The sequence below is a fragment of the Pavona decussata genome, unplaced genomic scaffold, assembly GCF_977016875.1.
Source record: "Pavona decussata unplaced genomic scaffold, jaPavDecu1.1 SCAFFOLD_145, whole genome shotgun sequence".
NCBI classification, from domain to species: Eukaryota; Metazoa; Cnidaria; class Anthozoa; order Scleractinia; family Agariciidae; genus Pavona; species Pavona decussata.
The window spans coordinates 968,358-992,635 of record NW_028145558.1 but is presented as its reverse complement, the minus strand read 5'-3'; the positions used below and the strand labels follow the sequence as shown (position 1 = coordinate 992,635).

At 37.1% G+C, this 24,278-nt stretch overlaps 2 protein-coding genes across 2 annotated transcripts in view; both read left to right on the top strand.

The window, feature by feature from the left end:
- Positions 1–24,278, top strand: part of LOC146466340 (uncharacterized) — a 119,739-nt gene that overhangs the window by 26,565 nt on the left and 68,896 nt on the right. The gene's annotated exons all lie outside the window — the stretch shown is intronic.
- LOC146466342 (uncharacterized) lies at positions 17,435–24,103 on the top strand. The gene is made up of 8 exons (XM_085127524.1): positions 17,435–17,541; positions 18,428–18,495; positions 19,195–19,256; positions 20,303–20,366; positions 22,782–22,825; positions 22,974–23,022; positions 23,550–23,569; positions 24,085–24,103. The coding sequence occupies exons 1-8, from the start codon at positions 17,520–17,522 to the stop codon at positions 24,101–24,103; spliced, it is 348 nt and encodes a 115-aa protein (XP_084983650.1). The 5' UTR covers positions 17,435–17,519.

Genomic DNA, 24,278 nt, shown 5'->3' with positions numbered 1-24,278 from the left:
CGAAAGAGCCCGGCAGGATTGTTATGGCTCAGAAACGGACTTTTGCTCATCTTCCTAAAGTCTGCTGGCTCAATTACTGGTTTGTGTTGGACATTCTCTTTGCCTTCACGTCTGTTGACCTTGAGTTTGCACTCGAGCATTTTTTTGGGTGTCTGGAAACTGGGATTGTTTGTAAGTTTTAACTGAACGTTATTTGCAGCAAAATGCCGTTCCACGGCACTCCGGAAACCCAGAAGTGAAGACCTGCTGTATTCCCCTCCGTTTTTGTTCCTGGTCTCAGCGTAAAAGCGTCGAAGGGCTTCGTTCAATTCCAGTTCAGACATGTGTAACAGAGGCTTTGCGATTTTACGCTCACGACACCAATCTACAATCATTTAGTAGTATGCAAAACAAAAATAAGCACAATGTTTTTTGATTTTGCTAGTCAACTTTTTTTTTTAATCGTAATGCTTAGCCGGTTTTATTCAAAAAAATTAAAAGTTCAGGACGTTTTTTGCCTATTTTACCTTTAATTGTTTTAATAACCCGCTTGGTGTTTTTCTTGGTGCTCTTCGCTTCAGCGCCGGCTACGATTTCCCGAAGGTCACTCTCTTGCAAAGCTACAAAGCGAGGATTCTCTCCCGTTTTTTCTTGACCTTCCATTTCATGGACTTGTTAAAGTAGTTGCTGGTCCGAAATTTCTTGCAAAACGTCCAAACTAAAATTTGGAAGTATTTTGGACTCCATTTCATGGGAAAAATGGAAACAATTTCTTCGTACGGTAAAAAATTGCAAACTTTTCCTTACATTGCTTTACGCCTGACGTCATTTTTATTGTCTGTACTCTTATAGACAATAGCTACGAGCCAATCAGCGCGTGGGGATTTGGACAGTTATTGTAAAAATCGTCAAGTGAACTTCCATTGATTTCGGCTCTTTGTTTCTGCTTTCCCTTACATTTTGTTTCAATTCTTTTTTTTTTTAATTCGTGGGAAATAAAAGCTAGAGAAATAGAAGGACGCTGAAACACGATTAAAAAGGGCGTTGCATCAGACGTCCCTTTTCCCCTTCCCTTAAGAAAATATGGGATGTCTGCACGGAGGCGGCAACAGCTGCAATGGGATAAAAAAAAGCAAATGCGATGGAAATTGGGACAGCCATTTTTAGAGAGATTAAGAAACGCGTTTACGGCAAACGGTAAATGTGAGATTCGTGTTTATGTTTTCTTGAAATAAAGAGTACAAAGATGAGAATAGTGCAAACTAATTCTGGAGTTTGACGCAAACGCAAAACAACTCGATTTGATAGAGAAACTGAAAACATCAAGCGGCAAATTTAGGATAAAGATGGTCACGTAGCCACTTCTCACGCTTGTCGTTTGCCATAAATGTCATTCTTAACCTCTCTAATTAGCTTGAGCCGACAAGAAATGAAAATTTTACATGTCTGCTAAAATTAACCGAAAGAAGAATTAGTTCGATGCAAATTAGCGGCATGTTTATAACAAGATCCAGTCTCTCCAGTTAAAGGAAGTTTTGGAGCTAAGCTCGCATTATTCACGTTATCAAGAAACGAGGTGTGTAGCAATATTTTATCATAACCCGATCAAATGGTAAACATTTTCGTTAGAAATATATCACGCGTTTTAGGGGTACGGTTTAAAAAACTCCAATTCATTTTGTAGCAAGCCGCGAGGTCGTTTCCTGGTGAATATGCTGTGGGGCTGTTGCAAGGCTGAATCAATCAGACAAACCTGGCATAACACTTTTATTTTATTCTTGTCTTTTTACCTTCCAGTAAAATTTCACTCCACGAAGATCACTATTAGTGAGAAAGTGAGAAAGATGATCTAAGACGACCTCTCAGGTGAGGCGGCGACTTACGTATAAATATCGTGAATAAATAGAAATGAGTTCAAACACTTCTCGAATCAAAGAGTGACGATTTCCCTAAAATAATGTAATATACAGGAAGATGCAGTAGTCCACCTGTCGTAATATTGAAACGTAGCACGATTTTGAAACAAAATATTATCTTCCTTCTCAACGCGAGTCAAACCCATCACGTTCCCTACAATGGTCGGTCGCTAACCACTGAGCTACAAGCTGGGTCATTTAGTACAAATTTTAAGGAAGGGAAGAATAATTTTCAGAAAAGCAATCGTTTAGCTCAGCAATTAAGTCAGTTGTTCTACCGCATGCAAAACAACCAAGAGAAAAAAACAATTAGAGGCGATTTTCCTCGTTATTAATGCAGATGGTTAAATGACAAAAGGGTTAACAAAAGGCGAACGTGTGACTTTAGCTCAATTTTGGTATTTTTGATAGTTGCTTGTTCATGCTTAAGACACATTTTGGAAAAGTTTGGTGTGCCTCGATTGCTAGTTCTCTGGTTAAATCAAAAAAATTTTCATTTAAGAGCAGCTGACTGAGAATATCGAGAACTCGCGGTCAAAACTGAAATTTCGGATTTCCTCATATTTTGTCAGGAGAATCCCTTTAGAAAACTATTTACAAAAATAACAATAAAACTTTCCAAAGATTTTCGTTTTCGAGAATTCCGGCATAATGTGAAATGCGGTGATCGCGTCGCAGCCGGCGTTAAATTTTGACGAAATTTTGTTTGTATTCCATAATGTAAGTTCAGTAAACTTAACTTCGTATGTTCAATCAACAACATCAGATAATCGATAACTTTACTAACATGCGCGCGCGGAATAATTACATTTCACTGTCAGTTTTGTCGTCAGCAAACACTTTCCTGGCGTTGGGACCGGGATGACTGGAGATGTCTTTTTAGCATTCACCAAAGAAACGCAGGTTGCTGTAATAGTACGAATTCTGACCGCAACCTGATTCTTTGTCTATCAAGGACGAAAATGAGCACGGAGCCATAAATGCAGCCGAAAATATATATGCAAAATATGACATCGCGGAAGAAGAAATACAAGTTTCTAGTTCGATTCCGAGCAAACCACTCCAAACCAAGAACCAGTGTTAACGTACGCACATACGCAAGTTTAAAATAGCCATGTACACAGTGATAGCCATAAAATCTTGGTTATTTCTGGTGCTCTTCTATCCGGATCGGAGTGAGAAGGGTTGGCCTTATTACTCGCATTAACAGGGATGGTTCATTAAATGCCTATTTTGCAGGCATTGGAACGGTAAGTGCTCGTTCAAATATGTTATAGCCGTGTAGCTGTTGAAGATAATAATATGGCCAGCCTTGCACTAAAGTGAACGCATGATTTTCTCTACCGGCTCTGATATCTCAGTTCTGTTAGGCAACAAAGAAAGACACACAGATACCTTATTCTTCAGCTTTTATAATTCTCGTCTGCGCTTGTCCAGCTCAATGTAGTGCGTGTCACGACATTTTATTGACAGTGAGGATGAGATGCATCTTTGACAAACCTAGAATTTATAAAAACTGCAGGACACGATATTTGTCCGCAAAGTTTCCACAAAGTGTCAACAAAAATGCTGAAAATAGGAATCTTCGGACTTTGAAAACTGCATGTAAATAAGAATCCTCCAGTAATATTTTCATAATACCGTATTCTCAGAAGGATGCCTAACTTAACTTCAAAAGATCGTTTTAATACGCTAAGCCGTCTTCCTTCCCGAGCGATTTGAAAATACACCAAATCTCATCAAAATTTAACGCCGGCTACAACGCGATCACGGCATTTCACATTATGCCGGAATTCTCGAAAACGAGAAATCTTTGGAAAGTTTAATTGTTATTTTTGTAAATAATTCTCTAAAGGAATTCGTCTGACAAAATACGAGGAAATCCCAAATTTCAGTTTTGACCGCAAGCTCTCGATATTCTCAGTCAGCCGCTCTTAAATAAAAATACCCGACAACGCTAAAAAATATTTGGCTATAAAGGAGTCTGTATAACTGGCAAACTTCCTGTTTTATTATTTGTATTTCTACCTGTTAACTGTTAATTAACAACTCATTCTTGTCTAGTTTAGAGATCAAAACAAATTTCCCACGCCAAATGTCGAGTGAGCGATGATTTGCACGAATTTCGATGTCGTCGCGATCAAAACCTACAAATTGATGAAGGATAAAACCAGGTAAAAAAACAAGTCAACCAATCAGATTCTTGCTTTCCCCTTATGCCACATGGGCACAGCTGATGTTTTAGCACAAAATAACGTCGTTTAAATACGTTGGATAAAGACTGTCAAGTAATAATATCTCATTCTCGTCTAGTTTAGAGAAAAAAGATCTTCCACGCAGAATAACGAGTGAGCGATGATTTCCGCAAACTTCGATGTCCTCGCCATCAAAACATACAAATTGACCCAGCAAGAAAGCAGAAATTAGACAACCAATCAGATTCTTGCTTTCACATTACGCCATATGGGAACAGCTGATGTTTTCGCACAAAAATAGCATCGTTTTAATAAGTTGGATAAAGATTGTCAAGTTTGTTCGAAATTAATCTACATACACCTAACAACTTCATGGGAACAAAACTATTATGAATTATGAAAATTCGACACGTCGATCATTTTATCGAAAAAAAAATTCACCGCAATCACAGATCTTTGCGATGGCAAGAACAAGCTTCAACGAAGGCAGCCTTGACATAGTTTGGCGTTGATTGACTAATAGGGCAAAATGCGTCGTAAATTTCGGGAAAATTGTGGAAATTAGATGCAGATAGTATGTCAATCTTTCTTACAGAGAGACCATCATTGGCAAAATACCACAGGAAAAAATCTTTCGGTTTTATGCCCGGCCCATTTGACAAACATTCATGACTTTAAAATTAGGTTTTTATGGAATTGCTACGACCATTATATTGACACCAGCATAGCTCACCTCTCATAAACATCTGAGAGACGCGTGTCTGATATAAGACACACCCAATACAGAAAAAACAAAAACAAAACAAAAGCATGAATTATTGCAATAAATGAATAAAAACGTCTAGTTAAGGAACTGAAAAATTATTCTTAGAATTTTACAGTAAGAAATGCTTCAACATCTTTTTCTTCTTCTTTTTATTCTTCTTCTTCTTCCTTTTAGCTCGCAACGAATGAACATGAACACAAGGAACGTTTAAGTTTTATTGAAGCATGGCTAATAAAACCGCTGAAGATTCCTCTTTAAAAAACCTGGAAAATGCGTGGCCAACAGTTTTTCTCAGTGAATTTATTGGGATAGTTATAATCAACGCTTTCACTCTCGTCGCCTTTGCAAGAAATCGCCACTTACGCAAGCGCACTACGTACCTGATAATAAACCTGACGATGGCTGATTTACTGGTGGGAGCAGTTTCGGGACCAATGAAGATATTAGTCCTAGATCCTGGACATGGTTTCAGCTGGAAAGCAGAATCCATCATTTTAACCTCAGTCCTCATATTTCCCCTGGCTTCTCAAGCCAATCTCTCGTTAATTTCTCTAGAGCGGTTGCACGCCACACTTTTCCCCTTTAGGCACTGTTTAATCGAGAAATGGCTTTACTTCAAAGTTATTATTGGCAGCTGGATGATAACTTTACTTCTGGCATCCACGATGGCTGTTCTTGAAATGCTCAATTTAGTTTTAATTTCGTATCTTTTTGCATGTTACACTTTTCTTACCCTTTTTATCATAACTGTTTCTTGTATCATTATTATCATAAAAGTCAAAAGTAACCCTCCTCCGCAGCATTCTAATGCAGTAGCTTCGGAAAGGAAATAGACAGTAACCTTAAGCATAGTTACCGTTGTCTCTATCCTGACCATCCTGCCCACATCTATTTTGAAGACAACGGTACACGATAGATCCAGCGAAATGTCTCTTGAAGCATACCATAGAATACTAGCAATCGTATTTTTGTTATATTACGCTAATTCTATGGTCAATCCATTCATATATGCCATAAGAATGCAAGACTTTAGGAAAGTGGTTAAAGAGATTTGTAAGAGGAACGCAGCGACAAGAGGTGCCCAAGACATTGAACTGCATGTAATGTAGTGCATGAGCACAAAGATAAGAAAAGTAATAAAACAAAGAAAAAAAATGACGATTAAAAACAATCAACATTTGGTTTAACCTCACATTGCTTTGTTGTCTAAGTTTTAAGCAAGTGTTGTAAAAATAGCTCTTTTCAAATCTTGTAAGAATCAACTGAACAGTGACCGTTCTTTTCTTGGTACAAGTTAACCTTAAAGTTGCTGAATCTCACGAGCCGTAAGATAATAAACTATTGGCCCCCAAAATTTGTTTAATTGCGTTATTAGACAATCAATAGGAAGAACGAAAGTTTCATTGAATAAAGAACTATTGTCTGTGTTGGTTTTGATCTTTCTGCTGCAGCTTGTATGTGGAATTGAGAAATCGAAGGAAGATGCATATAATAACTGATCTTCCACCGATTTCGGCTTTTTATTTTTGCTTCACTTTACATTTTCCTTTTTTAATTTCTGGGAGCTTTGAGAAGGCGAGGCGACAGGTTCTGAACCCCCTATCCCCCTCCCTCTTCGTCGCAACGTCAAGAGAATTGAAGTTATGCAAAAGAAACCGAAAGAAAATAGTGCGTCTCAAAGTCTCCTTCGAGGTACGAAAAATGGGACGATGATGTCATGTGACATGGAAATTCCATTATCAATTGTACACCTTTGTACAATTCTTTAAAGTGCCCCTAACCCTTCAATTTGTTTTCTTTTGGTAGATTTCCATATCTGTGAAGAACTCATTTTCGAAAAACTTTTTTAGAAATATTGAATCCTTTTTTTTACGAGCTCTAAAAGTTACTGAAATTTTTAAGCCCCGCTGGACAAATTTTTGTCTCGTGGGCCCATTAGGAACGAGCCAATGAGAAGCGTCCGATATTTGACACTTTCTTGGCTGTGACGTAAGAAAAGGACACCAGAAGGATTCAGAAGAAATCTGATGCATGCTGAATTCTTTCTCTACATTTCGAGAGTTGTCGCATCCAAAAACCACACATTTTTCAACCTTTTTCTCTGTTTACAATTGAAGCATTACCGCGAATCTTCGGATATTTTTGCACGTTGTCCTTTTCTTTCGTCACGCTCCATATTTGCACTCATTTGGCCGAGTGGGGACTAATGCGAACGATAGGTGAAAATATCGATAAGACTGCCTTCACTTCTAGCTCTCGTAAAAAAAAAAAAAAGGATTCAATATTTCTCAAAAATTTTTTCGAAAATGAGTTCTTGAAAGATACGGATATCTACCAAAAGAAAACAAATTGAAGGGTTAGGGGCACTTTAAGGGCTACAACCGGACAAAACAAAAGTGCCGGATCCTCATGACTGTAATCAAGAAAATTTTGAAAATGTACAGCTAATGAAGAAAAGCTGACTGTACAGCTGGGGCATACACTTTATCTGTCCAGTAATTAGCGGCTGACTTCTTCAGTGAATACAATTACTAACTCGAATGGAAAACAGTTACAACTGAATGATCGTTGGAGAGAAAATTAATTCGCCTGTCAACACAAAACGTATTCTATTAGAACTGATACTTACACCGCGTGATGTAACACGCAATTTCGAGAAGCGCACTTTCTTGAAAGGAATGAAATGTTTGAATACCAACAAGCCGCAACTTTCTTACAACTTGTAACGTTGTATTATGTAGCCTATGTATGTATTATGTAGTTCAATTTTGCATTGTAATTTTATTGTAGTTTTGACGGACGTTTTTGCGTGATTTCTTGGTAAATTAGATGAAAATATTGCCCGGCCTTTCGTTTGTTGGTTCGTCCGTTCGTTCGCTGGTTCTCTTGCTCATTCACTTTTTTTTTTCTAAGAATGCCCAGCTGTAAAGCAACCAATTAGAGCTTAATCCTGCATCCTACATAAATAAAGGGTACTTAAACGCCATTAACAACGGCCTTGCATTAGACGTATCAGTCTTTTCCCTTTTAGTAAAGGAAATAAAGCAAGTCAGCCCGCAGGCTGTAACAGCTTGGACTGCCTGATAAAACACAAATGCGATGGAAATTGGGACAGTTAATAATTAACTTAATTTGACAAGAAATGCGACGTCTACTAAAATTTATCGAAAGGAAAGCTATTTCTTATGCAAATAAGCGGCATGTTTATAACAAGATCCAGTCTCGCCAGTTAAAGGCAGTTTTGCAGCCAAGTTGGTAATATTTACGCTATCAAGAAACTAGGTGAGTAGTAATATTTTATCACAACCCGATAAAGTGGTAAATTATTCATCTTGGAAATATATTAAGCATTGTAGGAGTAGGGTTTCCAGATGGTTTTATAAACTCCAATTAAGTTTATTGCAAGCATAGTTCCTTCGTGAATATGCTGTTGGGCTGCTGCAAGGCTGAATTATTTAGATTATTATTTTGTGCTTGTTTTTTGACATTCCAGTAAATTTTAAGTTCAAAAAGATCACTGTTAGTGAGACCAGAAGATGATCTAAGACCACCACTCAGTTGGGGCGGCGACTTACATATAAACGTCGAGAATAAATAGAAATGAGTTGTCGAATGATAAAGTGACGATTTCGCTCAACTAATGGAATATAAAGAGAGTGTAGTATTCCACGTGCCATAATTTTGAAACAAAATATCATCTTCCTTCTCCACGCGAGTCAAACACATCACGTTCCCTATAATGGTCGGTCGCTAACCACTGAGCTACAGAGTGACGTGGAAAGCTGGATCAATTAGTACAAATTTTAAGGAAGGGAAGAATAATTTTCAGAAAAGCAATCGTTTAGCTCATCAGTTGAGTCAGTTCTTTTACCACATGTAAAACGGCCAAGAGAATAAAACAAATTTTGAGGCGATTTTCCTCTTTAGTAATGCAGATGGCTAAATGACAAAAGAGTTGACAAAAGGAAACCGCATTGCTTTCCCTCATTTTTTAAAGAGCTTTACTTAAGCACCTGTCATTTTTGGACGTTTCTTGTCAATATACTATAGACACATTTCTGGAAAGTTTGGTGTGCCTCGATTGATAGTTCTCCAGTTAGATCAAGCAATTTATTATTAAATAAAAATACCCGAAAATGCTCACAAAGATTTGCCTACAAAGGAGTCTGGATACCTGGCACAGTTCCTATTTAGTTATCGTATTTCTATCTACTCATCTTCGTCTAGTTTAGAAAAACAAATATCGAGTGAGCGATGATTTCCGCGAACTTCGATGTCCTCGCCATCAAAACCTACAAATTGACAAAGAATAAAAACATAAAAAGAAATTAGACAACCAATCAGATTCTTGCTTTCATCTTATGACATATGGGTACAGCTGATGTTTTAGCACAAAATAACATCGTTTTAATACGCTCGATAAAGATTGTCAAGTTTGATCGAAATTAATCTGCATACACCTGACAACTTCATGTGGACAAAACTGTTATGGTTTATGAAAATTTGACGCGTCGATCATTTCATCAAAAAAGAGATTCACCGCATTCATAGATCTTTACGATGGCAAGAACAAGCTTTGACGAAGGCAGCCTTGGACATAGTTTGGTGTTGATCGACCAACAGGGCAAAATGCTTCGTAAATATCCTACACGAAAAAAGAAATTGAACACTTCGCCATAGCAAAATTGAGACGCCTGGGAAGAGTTTGAGACTAACAAATAAATTTGAACTAACCGCCTTTTGCTAGAGAAACTTTGTGGGACTATTCAGCTAAAGGACTAAAATCTCTGTGAAAACATGACATGAAATTATCATCGTCCAATTAAATTTGAAGCAACCGTCTTTTCCTATAGAATATTCGTGAGACTGTTCAGCTGAAGGACTGAAATCTTCACGAGAACAAGGCATAAAATCAACATTTAATTTTATTGACATTCATTGCGAATTGCACGTCGCCATAAAGATTTCTGTCAATGACCGAACCGGCTGAATAGAAAATATAGCGCGGTTTACGAATGATAACGATGCGATCAAACATCAATCACTTTTCGAAAAAATGATTGAACGCAGAAAGGAAATTTATTGTTGATATTTTAGAGGAGCTTCTTTTCCACAGGTTGGGGTAGTATGTCAATCTTTTATTTATTTATTTATTTATTTATTTATTTATTTATTTATTTGTGTATTTGATTGTTTGTTTATTTATCTTTACTATTATTGTTATTATTTTATTATTTTTTTTTACAGACAAACTTTCAATGGCAAAATACCAAAGAAAAAACTTTTTGAAACTTTGCCTTTCATCTTTTAGGTTGAAGTTTTTATGCTCGGCCCATTTGACAAACACACATGCTTTTTAACTTCTGTGTTTATGGCATTGCTATGACCATATATGGACACTGGCATAGCTTATATCTCAGAAAACATCTGCGAGACATGGGTCTGATATCTCAGTAAGACAAACAGAATACGGGAAAACAAAAGCATGAATCATTGATGTATGTCTAGCGTAGTAAGAAACGACTGAACATTTTTTTTTTTAATTTTATTATATACTATTTTCTTATTCATAGGTTGCAACGAATGAACACGAGGAGAAAGAACATCTCTTTTATTGAAGCATGGTTGATGACACTTTAGAAAACCTGGAAAAAACGTGGTTAAAAGTTTTTATCAGTGAATTTACTGTAATAACTATAATCAACGCTTTCACACTCGTCGCCTTTGCAAGAAATCGCCACTTACGCAAGCGCACTACGTATCTGATAATAAACCTGACTGTGGCTGATTTACTGGTGGGAGCAGTATCGGGACCAGTGGAAATATTCGGCCAAGATTTCGATCGTGGAAATGGTTTCAGCTGGCAAGAATCCATCATTTTAACGTCGAGCCTCGTGTTTCCCCTAGCTTCTCAAGCCAATCTCTCGTAAATTTCTTTAGAGCGGTTACACGCCACACTTTTCCCGTTTAGACACTGTTTAATTGACAAATGGTTTTACTTCAAAGTTATTATTGGCAGCTGGATGATAACTTTACTTCTGGCATTGACGATGTCTGTTCTTGAAGAGCTCGATTTAGTGTTAACTGCGTATTCATTTGCATGTTACACTTTTCTTGCCCTTCTTATCATAACTGTCTCGTATGTTATTATTATCAAAATAGTCAGAAGTAACCCTCCTCCGCAGCATTTTAGTGCAGTTGCCTCAGAAAGAAAGTTGTCAGTAACCTTAAGCATAGTCACCGTCGCCTCTATCCTGACCGTTTTGCCCATATCTATTTGTATGGCAATTGAATATGACAAGTTCAGTCAAATGTCTAATGCAGCAAATTTTCAAATAATCGAAACGTTAAAGTTGTTAAATTATGCCAATTCTACTGTCAATCCATTGATATATGCCATAAGGATGCAAGAGTTTAGAAAAGCGGTCAAGGAGCTTTGTAAGGGCACTGCAGCGATAAGGGGAGTCCAACCCATTCAACGTCATGCAACCTAGTGTATGAACACAAAGCTAAAAACAAAAAAACAAAGAAAACCTTTAACGATTAAAAGAAATCGAGACTTAGTTCAACCTAATATTTAAGTTATTGTTTTCTTGATTTGAGATGCAAGTTTTTAACAAGTGTTGTAAAGAACATTCGTTTCAAATTTTGTTGGAACCAAAAGTCCAGTGACTGTATTTTTCTTAGTAAAAGTAAACCTTGAACATTACAGTTGCTGACTTTCATGAGGAAGTACAACCCTTAACTACTGGCGAAGAAAAAAAAATTATTAAAGGCGTTATTGGACAAAAAATAAAAACAGCTTCTGGAAGGTTTCATTGAATAAAGAACTATTAACTGTGTTGCTTTTGGTCTCTTCACGGTATAGCTTGCATGTGCAATTAACAAATTGTAGAACGATCGTAAGTGATCTTCCAACGATTTCATTTTTTGTTTGTTTTGGTTTAGTTTACTATTTTGAGTTCCTGAGAGCCTTGGGAAGAGAAGGCGACAGGGTTGTAGGTAATTTTACAGAGCTTGAAATTCAATAAGCCACCTGTGTGCAACTGAGCTATTATAGTGTGTGCTACATGAAGGTGCTTACAGTGGTGAGTATAATGGAATTTCAATCAGAGCATCAGAAGGCTGCAGTTTCCAAGGCTCATCACTCTAATGTCTCGTGAAGTGTCATTTTTTCTCTCTATTACCCAGGTCTATAGATGGGTACTGGCTAGGATGACTGTCAGAAAGGGGTTTAAGTTACAGTTGTAGTTTATTATATCTTAATAGAGGACAGGGAGAGATGGAAAGGAAAAAGACTCCCGGATAGATGTCTTTAAGGACTTACAATAGTTAATAAAAGGCAATGGTTACGAAACCTGACAAACGTCTTTGTTGTTTTGTTAGCTTTTTTGGCCTTCACCGTGAACAAACCACAATAGATTTTGAAATGTGTTGGAGCAACTGACCAATAGAAACGTTCCTGTTAAGATATTCAACTGTAGTGTGAACGTTAAAACAAAGGATAGTGCACGGTCTGGGCCCTTCCAACATAAATTGCAGCACCATTGTTTTAATGCCAACGTTTCATAACCAGTTCGTCAATTAACTATGGAGTTACCAACTGCTCCAATAAAACATCTTCAACAACAATGCTATGTTGTGTTATGAGCCAATCACAATTAACCACAAGCAAGCTGATGTCACTATTCGTGATGCAATAGAAGTCTGCCATTTTATGAATAAAGTTTTCTTTCTCAACCAATGGATTCAGTTCCAGAAAAAATATCACCCATACCTCTCCCACGGTAGGGTTGTTGGCGTAGACAACACCCCCCCCCCCCCCCCCTTCCCCCACCCACGCAACACCCCATTGTCCCAAAGCCAACTCCTCTAAAAACTCCAATTTAACTTTATACTTGCCTTTGCAAAATGTCAAATGCCTTTTAGAGGAACCATCCCCCACCCCCTCAAACTTTTTAATGACCTTCTGAAGGAGAGGTACACTGTATGAACCATGAAATAGGGGAAAACTCCATAATCTGACATATTTAATACACCACATTTGATCCTGAAGACATGAAACAAGGTTGGAGGAGGATTAATCATGGTTTACCTTTCCTTTTACCCACATTCTGTTCCCTCATATTCACACCTTGAAAATTAGTACATGAATTAATTCCCTTTTCACCATATCTTTCAGTTCCTTCATTTTTTATTTTGTCAACAAAGCTCCATGTCTAATTTAAAAAAAACACCATCACCACACTTGAGGAACTTCTTGAATACAAATTTATCTTCAAAAAAAGTATGTATTTCCCAGCAATTGAGCTTGATAGATTGAATATTTATAGCTTGTTGGAAAGCTTATAAAAGTTTTTCACCTGCTAAATGAATCTCTGGTCTTCCTGTTTTGGAGCATCTTCATACAACCTGAGTCAAGCATCAAATGTTTAAGTCCCAATATCTGAAAAATTATAAAGTAAAACAGCGCTTAAATTTTTAAAAGGCTTATAGCAGACATAATGTTACAAGCACTAATAATCAATTAGGACACTGCTTATCATGTGTTGTACTAATTACCGACATCTGCATGGTCATAAAATAAGGAAACTCTGCTATCTGGAAATTCTGGAGTACATATCTATGCTGCTTTTAGACACTAGGTTGGGGGATTGGGGGGGGGGGGGGGGGGCTTCCATAAACAAATGATGGAGAAGCTTATTACACAAGCCTTTGTAGAGTAAAATTTGTGTGTACCAGTACTAGTGCTCAAAAGTAAAATGACTGGCAAGCTTATAAGGTGTTTGTCTGGTTTACCTTACGCCAATAATATTATAACAAATATAATTACTTAATATCTGAACTGATTATGTAAGTATCCTGTTTATAACTTGGGAAAAAGAAAACCCAAGTTCCCCTAACAGCAGTCAATTACTAGCTTGGATGCTCTACCACTGAGCTGCATGAGACTTGTGGGAGCTAGGACATTAAACTAGGTTCATGGGACAAACATCCTGCATGCTGCTAGGGTGCGAGTGTCAATGAGTAGTATATGTGAAAGAAATGTGATGGCATGTTTTAAGCCTAGTGAATTAATAACACAATTGACAAGTATTTTATAGTCAGTGAAATATACAATTTAGGACAATGGTCTTTGATTTCCCTCCCCTAATCAAGGGGCTTCTTACTCCTTTGAAAGACACAGAACTTCTTGTTTAAGTAATGTTCAAAAAACGAGTAGGAGCGTTTTATCGGCTTTAGACCCGATAAAACATGTGCTGCAAGTTTTTTGAACCGCTTCAAAAACATTCCTGGAAAAGCATGTGTCAATAGAGTGCATAACAATTATGCTTTTGTGAACGTTGGAAATTAGCATACAAGAAGAACACAGCATACTAATGAGGATAACTTTATCAGCTGATATTAAACACCGCATACTAATGAGGAGTGTTTTATCAGCTGATAAAACACCGCATACTGATAAGGAAGAGGTTTATCAATATCAAGTCACCGCACCTGATGTATTTTTGACCATTTTATGGGTCAATGGGCTTATAAAATATTAATGAGTTTTTGAAGAAATGAAACAAAACTGTAATGGTACAATCTGTGCTGTACAGTGTAAACATTATCGGTCAAAAAACCTGAACTGGTCCACACTGAACTTGTGGCATCTGTTGGGGCGGTTTTCAGTTGAGAGTCAAAATAAATTGCTTTTTTGCTTTGGTTTCACATTACTACACTCTGTGATTGGTTGATAAAACTCACGCCACTTTCTCAACCAATAAGATATAAAACCAAACCCAATCATGCCTCGCTAGCATGTGTTTTCCCATACTTGACACTGGTTACATGCATTTGCTTTGAATTCTGATTGGTTCATTGTGCTGTTTGCACCCATTATGATTCGCTGGAGTAACTACTTTGGTTTTACAACGCTTGATTGAAAACCTGTCTAACATAAATTATTGTGTGATACCAGGAAATATCCATATATGCACTCAAGAAGGGTTATTGGAAATTCCTTTTCGAAGGGTCCCCAAAAGCATACATTTTCAAGGTACAGTATTAAAGCTAAACTAGGGGTTGGAGGTTCAAATCTAAAACAAAAATTCCTCAGGTGGTTAGGATATGAATATTTTTTGAACAACAAGTTCATTTTTTGCAACTTCCAAGACATTCTGCTAATTACTATCTGGGCAGCAATTTGTCCAGTTCCTTAGTTCTAAGTCAAGCATACTATCACCTGGTCCAAAGGCCACCTTCAGTAAAGTCAGTGCAATAGCATCCTCAGTTACACCATTGAGATTATCTTTGCCAGGGAGGGAGGGGGGGAAGCATCCCCGCCCTTTTCATATGAGAGTCCCCCACCCCAACTCAGGTAGTACTCTGTATGTTTTGACTACTATTTTTGGAAGCAAAATTTTGAGGAAAATGGCTTGCCATATTATAAATTATAAACATAACTTTACTCAAAAACCTAGCAATGCAATGAAATCCACCAGTACTGTAACAGAGGAACTCCAAAAGCCTAGAGAAAGGTTTGCTGACATCAGAGATCCTGATCCACTGAGCCTAATAGGTTGATTGCACTGCCACCACTTTAGTGCCAAAACAAAAGAAATTTTGCGCTCGTAGGTTGCATAAAAATGGAAGTTAACTCCCAGAGGAGAAAAATCTTATTGTTCCTAACAACCAACATGGCCGCCATGATGTAAGGTGCAATCAACCTAGCTGTGCGAGGCAAGAAACTCCTTTTGATCATTTCTAGGAAGATCGAAGACATAGAGCTCTACTCGCTGAGTACGGATTAAGGTTAATTAATATAAAGAGTCAGAATGTTAACTCACATCATGTATTCCTTTAAAATGGGGCCATGTTCCGCGAATCACCGATCGGTCAGTTTGAAGGTACCATGGCGGCGTTTTTACTCTTTCAGAGCCGGCCAGCGTTTCGCGGCCTTTCAAAGGACCTGATTTAGCTTTCTGTGATCTCCAAACTTAAGAGGAGTTACCCGTTGAAGACGTGGTGATCTTGGAAGAAGTACATGTACTCTGAAGGACAATGGCAGAGAAATACATTATTTTTGTCCTTGTGCACTGTAACCTCGTCCTGGAGAGGTTTACCAAAATCCGGAATCTGGAATCCGGAATCCAGAATCCGGAATCCGGAATCCGGAATCCGGAACCTGAAATAAGTTTCTTAGAACGGAGAGAGAAATATTTAATGTTGAAATAAGAAAAACTTAAATCACTCGTTGGCATAAAACTTTGTTTATAAGGAGAGAACGCGAGAGCCTGTCAAAATACATTGCTTCAGGCCGTACAGATAGCGTACTCTCCAATATATTAAGAAGCGAGAAAGTGTGCGATGATGTGACACGTTGTCTCTTATAAGACATTGCGTCCTTTATGAACAGCGTTTTCTTTTATGCCAACCAGTGATTGAAGGTTTTTTGCTCTGTATTTTTACCGCCCCAAGTCTTTATACTAGTGACACATAACCAGACGAACAACAAATGTTTGCCCAAGTTCGTCCGGACGGAAAATGCGTCCTCCTCTGGTATAAAAAAGGCCAACTGCTCACTTGCCAGACCATTTTGACAGACTTTGTTTACGCAATAAACAGGGAGAAAAGACGGCAAAAACTACAAAACCTCTGCACTCTGGGTGTAATTTGACTTTATCTGAGAGAAATTAAGCAGATTGTCTTTAAGGGGGGACTTAACGTAAATGCCATTTTACCGCACTTTACATGGCTTTAATGGAAATATCTCGTTCACGTTTCAAGCGATCCAAAAACCCTATGTTCATCCCGTAAATCTATGTTGTGGGGTGCTTTGTGAATTTTGGGGTGAGTTTTTGGTACATTTGGGAGGAGATAGTTTTTCTAGAAGGATTGGTTAAATTAAGAGCAATAAGAAATATTGAAGAATTAGTGAAGTTTTGAAATAAGAATTTGTAGTTAATTAATAGACGGATACCAAGTTAGTCCACTAGCAACCTGGGGTGCTCTTGCGTGGGTATCAACTGTCTGTTAGTGTTCCAAAAATCATTTTCTTTCTTATATATCCCTTCTTAAAACCACTTCAAATTTCATTCAAATTTAGGTTAAGTCCCCCCTTAATTCAAATAGTGAAATTTCTGGAGCACATCATTAGTGACATGAAAACAGCTGTTTCGAGAAAGGTTGTCCAAAAAAAGCGTAAAAGCGTACGCGACAATTGCCGAAAGGTCAGGTAGTCTGGGAAATACCTAATAAATTTTAATAAAAGTTCAGAATCTATAGATAATGCCTCGACCGTACAGCGAAGATTTGAGATGGCGGGCAAAATGGATTCTGAGCTTTTATTTAAATGTATTGGGTATTTTCCAGACTACCTTTCGGTATTGTCGCGCACACTTTTACGCTTTTTTTTTTTTTTTTTTTTTTTTTATTTGGACAACCTTTGTCAAAACAGCTGTAAACAGCTGCTTGTGTTCTGTTTCGGTTGGTTTCTTCAATCAAATGACTGCTGACCCAAAATAACGCTGTTTCGCCCTAGCAACTTGACGCGCGCATTTATAATTACGCTACGTCATAAAGGTAAATTTAGTCGGAGTTTTTGGAAAACGTTTGGAAAAGCTACTCAGTGGTTGAAAACGTGATATTTAAAAAGCGACAAGCAAGAAGCGAAAAAAGATGGCATCTGGCCGTCCGTCAGGTAAGAAAGCACGCATTTTTAGTGGTAATATCGTTAAGACTTCCCAACTTTCGCTATGATTCATTTTGCAGTTTTTTTTAATCACCCGTTCCTAATGTATTATTCCGATCGCTGCCATGTTCACCGCCTAACTATTTTCCGGATTTTCCGGAGACGAGATTTCCAAAACGACTGTTCCTGTGGCGTTATTTTTAAAAATTATAGTAACAACCCAATGCGTTCATAACTTGTTTCCTGATAAAACCAAAAGAACTAAACTAATGGAACTCTTTTTTTTTTGTTTTTGGCTTCCTGTCAAAAAATAATATGACAGTTTCCCCATCCTTTAAGATAAACACCAGTGTAAGAACGTTAAAAGATATAGTTTTTACAGAGTGGTACACAATTATCGAAAGGTCACCGCCAAACAGTTTTTAGTTGTTTTCAAATGTTTATTTTTTACGCCTGCTATGGTTACGCTAGAAGTTAAAAAATCCTTTTATTACGTCATTCTAAGAATGTGTGGAACTTTAGAAGAGTCGCGCGCATCGAATTTCAAATGTCATTTAGATTGACGTCATAACGGAGATTCACTCCGAGTCTTCAGAAAATGTTGATAAGACAAACGCAGTGAATAAACAAAGAATAAAGCCCACTGTGTTCTACAATCTTGGAACGCTTTCAAAGCTTAACCTTACAAAATTATTAAAAACCTAGTTCTTCTAAGAATAAAAAAAGTTCTAAGAGCTTAAAAGAGCTTAGAGAAATGCACACCAGTATCGTTGATATCGAACACATCGTATCGATATTGCCTTACACCGATATCGTGTAGTTAGTATCGAAAAGAATTTTTTGAAGACGGTCCATTGTGGCACTCAGTAAGCAATAAAATCTGCTTTCATTTTAGGTCGAAGAAATCGAAACAATGTATTTGATATGACGAAGAAGTTCAGTTATATTCAAGAAGAAAACGAAGTAAGTACATTGTGGTATATTGAAAAGCAATCTAACATGTAAGAGCAATGAATGCGACGCTGAAGGAAATTCCATTTAAAGTGTTTGAAGAAGGAAATGTGAGACTGAAATGCTCAAAGAGATTCAGAAATTTTTATAAGGAGATTTAAGAACGTTCTGCTCGAAAACTTTACTGTTACTTCAGTAAGAAATTCTTAATATCTACTAAAAAAGAGGTAGCAAGGCTCATTATTCTTTGCGAAATTTTGGAGACAGCTCTTGTACTCAGTTACATGAACTATGGCAAAATAAATAAACAAATAAATAAATAAAGAGAGAACCCATATTGTGAATAGCTCAGAGTCTGGGGACTGAAGTCACTAAAGGGTCTTCGAGTCCGTCTCCAGCTTTTTTTGTTTGTGAAGTATAGTTGAAATCAGAACTAAACAGAGAGGTGTAGCTGTATGAAATTAAAAGTGAGACATAAGTCTAATTAGTATAGTATATAGTGTAGTGTTTATTTATTGATTGATTGATTTTTCTGTTCTTTGTTCGTTTTGAGATAAAATACCTGACGAAACAGCGAAAAAGTAGACCTTCGTTTCGATATTATCAAGGCACCATAGTCAAGCTTAAAAATCAGAAATGTCGCGCGACTTTTTCGCTGATTTCCACCATTAATTGTATGTCATTATGTAACTGTTTCTCTTTTTGTTTTAGAAGCTACAAGAAAAATTGAGGTCCAAGGAAGAACATCTTAAAATGGTGACAAGAGAAACTGAGTAAGCTATTGTGGTTTTAATACATTTTAAATAAAAGTACAATACGATTTTTATATATCTGTCCAACGGACTATGTACTAGCAAGTGCAAACGGCAAATACACCTCTCTGCCTTCACAAAGCGTTTCCAATATGCACCTTTAGCGCTATACCACCTCGCGCCGCTATACCAACCAACAGAAATAAAAATTTTGATCAGTGCGCAAATTGACCCACGCAAATCACCCTACGCGTATACTAATCAGGCCGATTAAGTGTAATTTGCCCTTGTTCAGTAAGTTGGTTCAAAATACAAAATTCTGAGCTCGTTTGTTTTCCTTTAGGAGAGGAAATAAGTCCGACTGGATAATTCACTTAAGAGCGAAATAACAAAACAGAATTATTTTCCAATATTTTGTTCGAGCTTTCCAAAACTGCACAATTCTGTTTCCAAACATTCTTGAATAGCAGAAGTGTTCATGCAGCCGTGTTAAATAAATAAATAAATCGAGATTAAAAATCAGCGATAAAAAATTCGAATGACGTTTCCACAACACCATGTCATCATTTTCAATTGTTTTTCTAAAACCTTCGTTATCAGAAATAAATAAATAAATAGATAAATCAATGAACGAACGAACGAACGAACGAATGAATGAATGAATGAATGAATGAATGAATGAGTGAGTGAATGAATGAATGAATGAATGAATGAATGAATGAATGAATGAATGAATGAATGAATGAATGAATGAATGAATGAATGAATGAATGAATGAATGAATGAATGAATGAATTACATTTAACGGTATTGTAAAATAAAAAATTCAAATGACAACGAACTATTGTAACTGAAGATGACATAAGAATGTCGAAACATGTTTTACAAACTTAAACTTGTTGTGCGTTTTTTTAAAAAATGGCTGTTTCTCTGCCGTCAGATTCCCGACAGTTTGGAATTAAAACAAAGAAAATTCTCTGCTATCAGTGTTTGTTACTCGACGGACAGAATAGAAAGCAGCTGCAACTAGCATTTAAAACACTTGTTACTTTTTCGTTTTGCTACAGTATGCAATACAAGCAGTTGACTGAAGCCAGGAAACGAATGCAGACCGCAAAGGAGAAGGCTCAGGTTTGTGATTTATTGGAATAAGAGTCATTGTTTTTCCTATTTAAAGGGACCCTGTCTCGGAGATTTTGCTGTATTTTGATCTAAGCTACTCAAATGTTTAACATAGAACCTTTTCTCTGACATGAAATTGTTCACAGAGCACCGGGACAAAAATAATAACTGACTTCCCGAATGAAGAACAAACTACAAATAAGGTTTTAGCAATGTCTCCAAAATACACAGGAAGAACTGTAGCCATTTACATTCAAGCCATCCGTAGCAAAAGATAGTAAATACTAGCTCAAGTATACTCGTAAAGTTATTTTAACATTTCGATCGATTTTGCTACTCAAAGATACACTAAATATTGATGACATTGCCCCTTTAAAATAAATAAACAAATAAATAAAAAAAATAAATCACTCAAACGAGGACTAGGAGAAAGACCTATGTGAGCTGCTCAAGAAAATTAATGGGTCTCTAGTTACTTACTCAAAAAAGCAAGGGGGTGGTCAATCTTCTGAACATTTAGCCGTAACGTCTTAAGACTTTGGCAACATAATATGCTTACAAATTTCAACATATTGACCTACACAACTTATGCAAATTAGGTCACGTGACCTGTTGCGGCCGCAACATTTATGAAAACATTTGAGCAAAAATGGCACCACTTTTTATTGCCTCCTGAAGGCTGCCAGTAGTTTTAAAACTTTGCCACTGTTAGGCACTTCATTTCTGTGCTCGGGCTTTTTTAATTTTTCTTTAATTTTGAAACTAAACGGGATTTTTACTAGTGTTCAGTCCCTCCAAAGTAAAATTAGCCGTTTATTTTAAAAAATGAGGGAATGTTTAAAAAGGCCCGGGCACAGAAATGAAGTACCTAACAGTGGGTAAAGTTTTAAAACTACAGGCAGCCCTCAGGAGGCAATAAAAAGTGGTGCCATTTTTGCTCAAAAGTTTTCTTGAACTTTGCATCCGTAAAAGGTCACGTGACCTAATTTACATAAGTTGTGTATGTCAAGATGTTGGCATTTGTAAGCATATTATGCTGACAAAGTCTTACGACGTTACGGCTAAATCTTCAGAAGATTGACCACCCCCTTGCTTTTTTGAGTAAATAACTAGATACCCATGCCTTAATTTTCTTGAGTGGGTAACTTGGGCTTTGGAGGGGAGGGGGGGGGGGGGGATTTTAAAACTAGGAGATGTAAAGTAAAAAGCAAGGAAGCAAAATAACTATTTTACTCCCAGTGTTTGCCTACTCTACGAACAGAATAGGAAGCACCCGCCGTTATGGATGATGCCTACTTTTGTTAAGCAAATAATCTAAAAAATGAGCAAGGCTGATTTCACAGTCAGGGAAGTATATACTTCCCTGACCGTGAAATCAGCCTTGCTCATTTTTTAGATTATTCCTTGCAAACACAGTGTATCACTGGTTTCTACTTTTGTTACTGCGTATACGTTCTGCACATCTCGAGAAACTCGAGTTTCCTATGGGTGGTGCCTAAATATTAAAGCTCCAATTTTGAAATAATACGCCATACATTGCTTTGTATTTTACTGTTTTTTAGAATAATTGTTTGTTAATTATCTCTAAAAAATGCGTGGCTACCCCCGATTTTCTTCTTGGATACCAAGGGCACTTGCTAAGTTCATTAGCCTTTAAGTTTCAATCCTATTCTGTCTCTGGCTTGAGGCACTAATTAAAAGTTTTATTGCACTGGGGCCATAATTTATGACAAAATTAGACAATTATTACTATTTTTTTTGTTTCTGTTGACAGACAAACATTATTGGGTTTTGAAATGACATCAAATTCGCGTGATACTTCCCCTTTAAATATCCTTGTTTTAAACCTCGCTACAGCGTGCAGCCTAAGCTCTTTCCTTTGCACTTGTAGCATTTCTCTTGGCCTTAGGCAGGAACAACCTACAGCTGCAAAAGACAAGAACTTTAGATACAGATGATGATAAATGGGAAAAAGGTGGAAACAGGTTAAAACGTGGAAAATTAGAAATTAGGAGATGTAAAATGGGCGAAAAGGTGAAGTGGAGAGAGAACGGTGTGTTGGACAAGGGTGGGAACAGGGGGAAGAGGAAGACTATGTGAGATGGAATTCAGTAAATTTCAGTAATGTCTAAGCAACAACCGTGGACGATAATCCTGCTGGTAATTACGTTGGATCAACTGTTGATCTGATCAGCTTAACAAATACAAATGATAAGAGAAGAAGAGACCGAGACAACGTATGTTTTACTGAGTACTGTATTTCGGCTGGCCAAACCAGGTATCTGAAGAAGGCTGGTTTGGCCAGCCGAAATATATTACACTTTAAAACGTAAATCTACGTCTCTACATCTCTTATCATTAGAAAATTTCGGTACATTTGCACATTGCATGTGGGAACTGCGTCGATCTGTCATCTCTCAACAGGATGATATCAGAATGCAACAAGATAAAAACAGTGATTTGCACAGGTGAGAGTTTACTGTAATAATAAAACAAAACTTAAAAAATAATATGGCGGTAACTTAGAGAGAGATAACAGGACGGGGCCAGTTATGGTGTGTTATTATCCTTTAAAAAATGTCAAGTGTTATTGTGCTACTTTGTGTTTCTTTCTAGTACACTTCTTGAGCTTAAAGGTGAAGAAAACACTGTTGATCAGAAAGAGGTAATTTCCTTAGCTTTTAACAACAGATCTGAAGGCCCTTTCTGCCTCTCGAAAAACCAAACTCTCTTGTGATTTAACACGATACAAAAAGTATTCTCTTTTTGATCACAACCATCACCATTACCGACAGCCAACTCAGCCTATCAATCATGATCATCATCATCGTCATCATCACTTTATGTGATTGTCATCCTAATCATCATCCTCCATGATCATCACTTGACCACGCCGTAATCGTCGTCGTTATCATCATCATCATCATCATCATCATCATCATCATCATCATCATCATTATCATCATCATCACCATCATCATCATCACTATCATCATCATCATCATCATCATCATCATTATCATCATCATCATCATCTATCATTATTATCATCATCATCATCATCATCATCAGTGCCCTCATTATTACTAGTAAAAGTGTTATAAAGTTCAAAAGTGTTCAAAGCTTTACCATGAAGGTTTGAGATTTGACGGAACTCAGTCCATAACTAATTTAACTCTTACTTTATTGCAGAGGGAAAATGAGCTGAAGAGGTATGTATGTTACATTAGTTCCATTAGCTCTAGAAGTTTAAATTCGCAAACTGAAAATATTATGTTGTGTGGATTTTATTAACCTGAGCAAAAGGAAAAAAAATTTTAATTAATCCCAGTTCCATTATCTCGTTACTTTTATTACTTTGTGACAAACGTCAGCTCAGCGTGCATTTTCGAATGATTGCAGAAGAGCGATAACGAATTTTTCAAGCGTTGCGAAATGGTTTTTGTTTTCAATAGTACAGTTACCGTTAAAAGGCACTTTATTGAAGGGAGGGGCTCGCATTTCAGCGCATGCGCATGAATCTAAATGCTTTTTTTCTATTTTTATCAACTTTATGGCCTTAAAAATCCCACTCACATGTACTTCAGTAATCACATTCTATAATTAGTCCAAGCAAAATGACTGATGACCAGAATTCACAGAAAATGCTAGTGGATTGTACTCATATTGTCGATATTGAATTTAGCGTTGACCCGTAAGATTTATTCCATGGTTGATGTCTTTACAGTTATTTGCATGCGAAATAAAGCAATCATATGAAAAAATTACCACCGAGTAACCTATTCCCTTCCGAATGGTTCATGAACAACGAATTAAATTAAACAGGCTTGGGTCAGAGCGAGCGAAGGCGAAAAAGTATTTTGATTCATGGACATGCGCAGAACCGTGAACCTGTCCCTTGAAGGAAACATTTCTGTTTAT

Coding starts and splice junctions, on each gene's coding strand:
- LOC146466342 (XM_085127524.1), top strand. CDS start 17,520: ATGGCATCTGGCCGTCCGTCAG. Junction 17,542..18,427: donor GGCATCTGGCCGTCCGTCAG/GTAAGAAAGCAC, acceptor CTTTCATTTTAG/GTCGAAGAAATCGAAACAAT. Junction 18,496..19,194: donor ATATTCAAGAAGAAAACGAA/GTAAGTACATTG, acceptor TTTTTGTTTTAG/AAGCTACAAGAAAAATTGAG.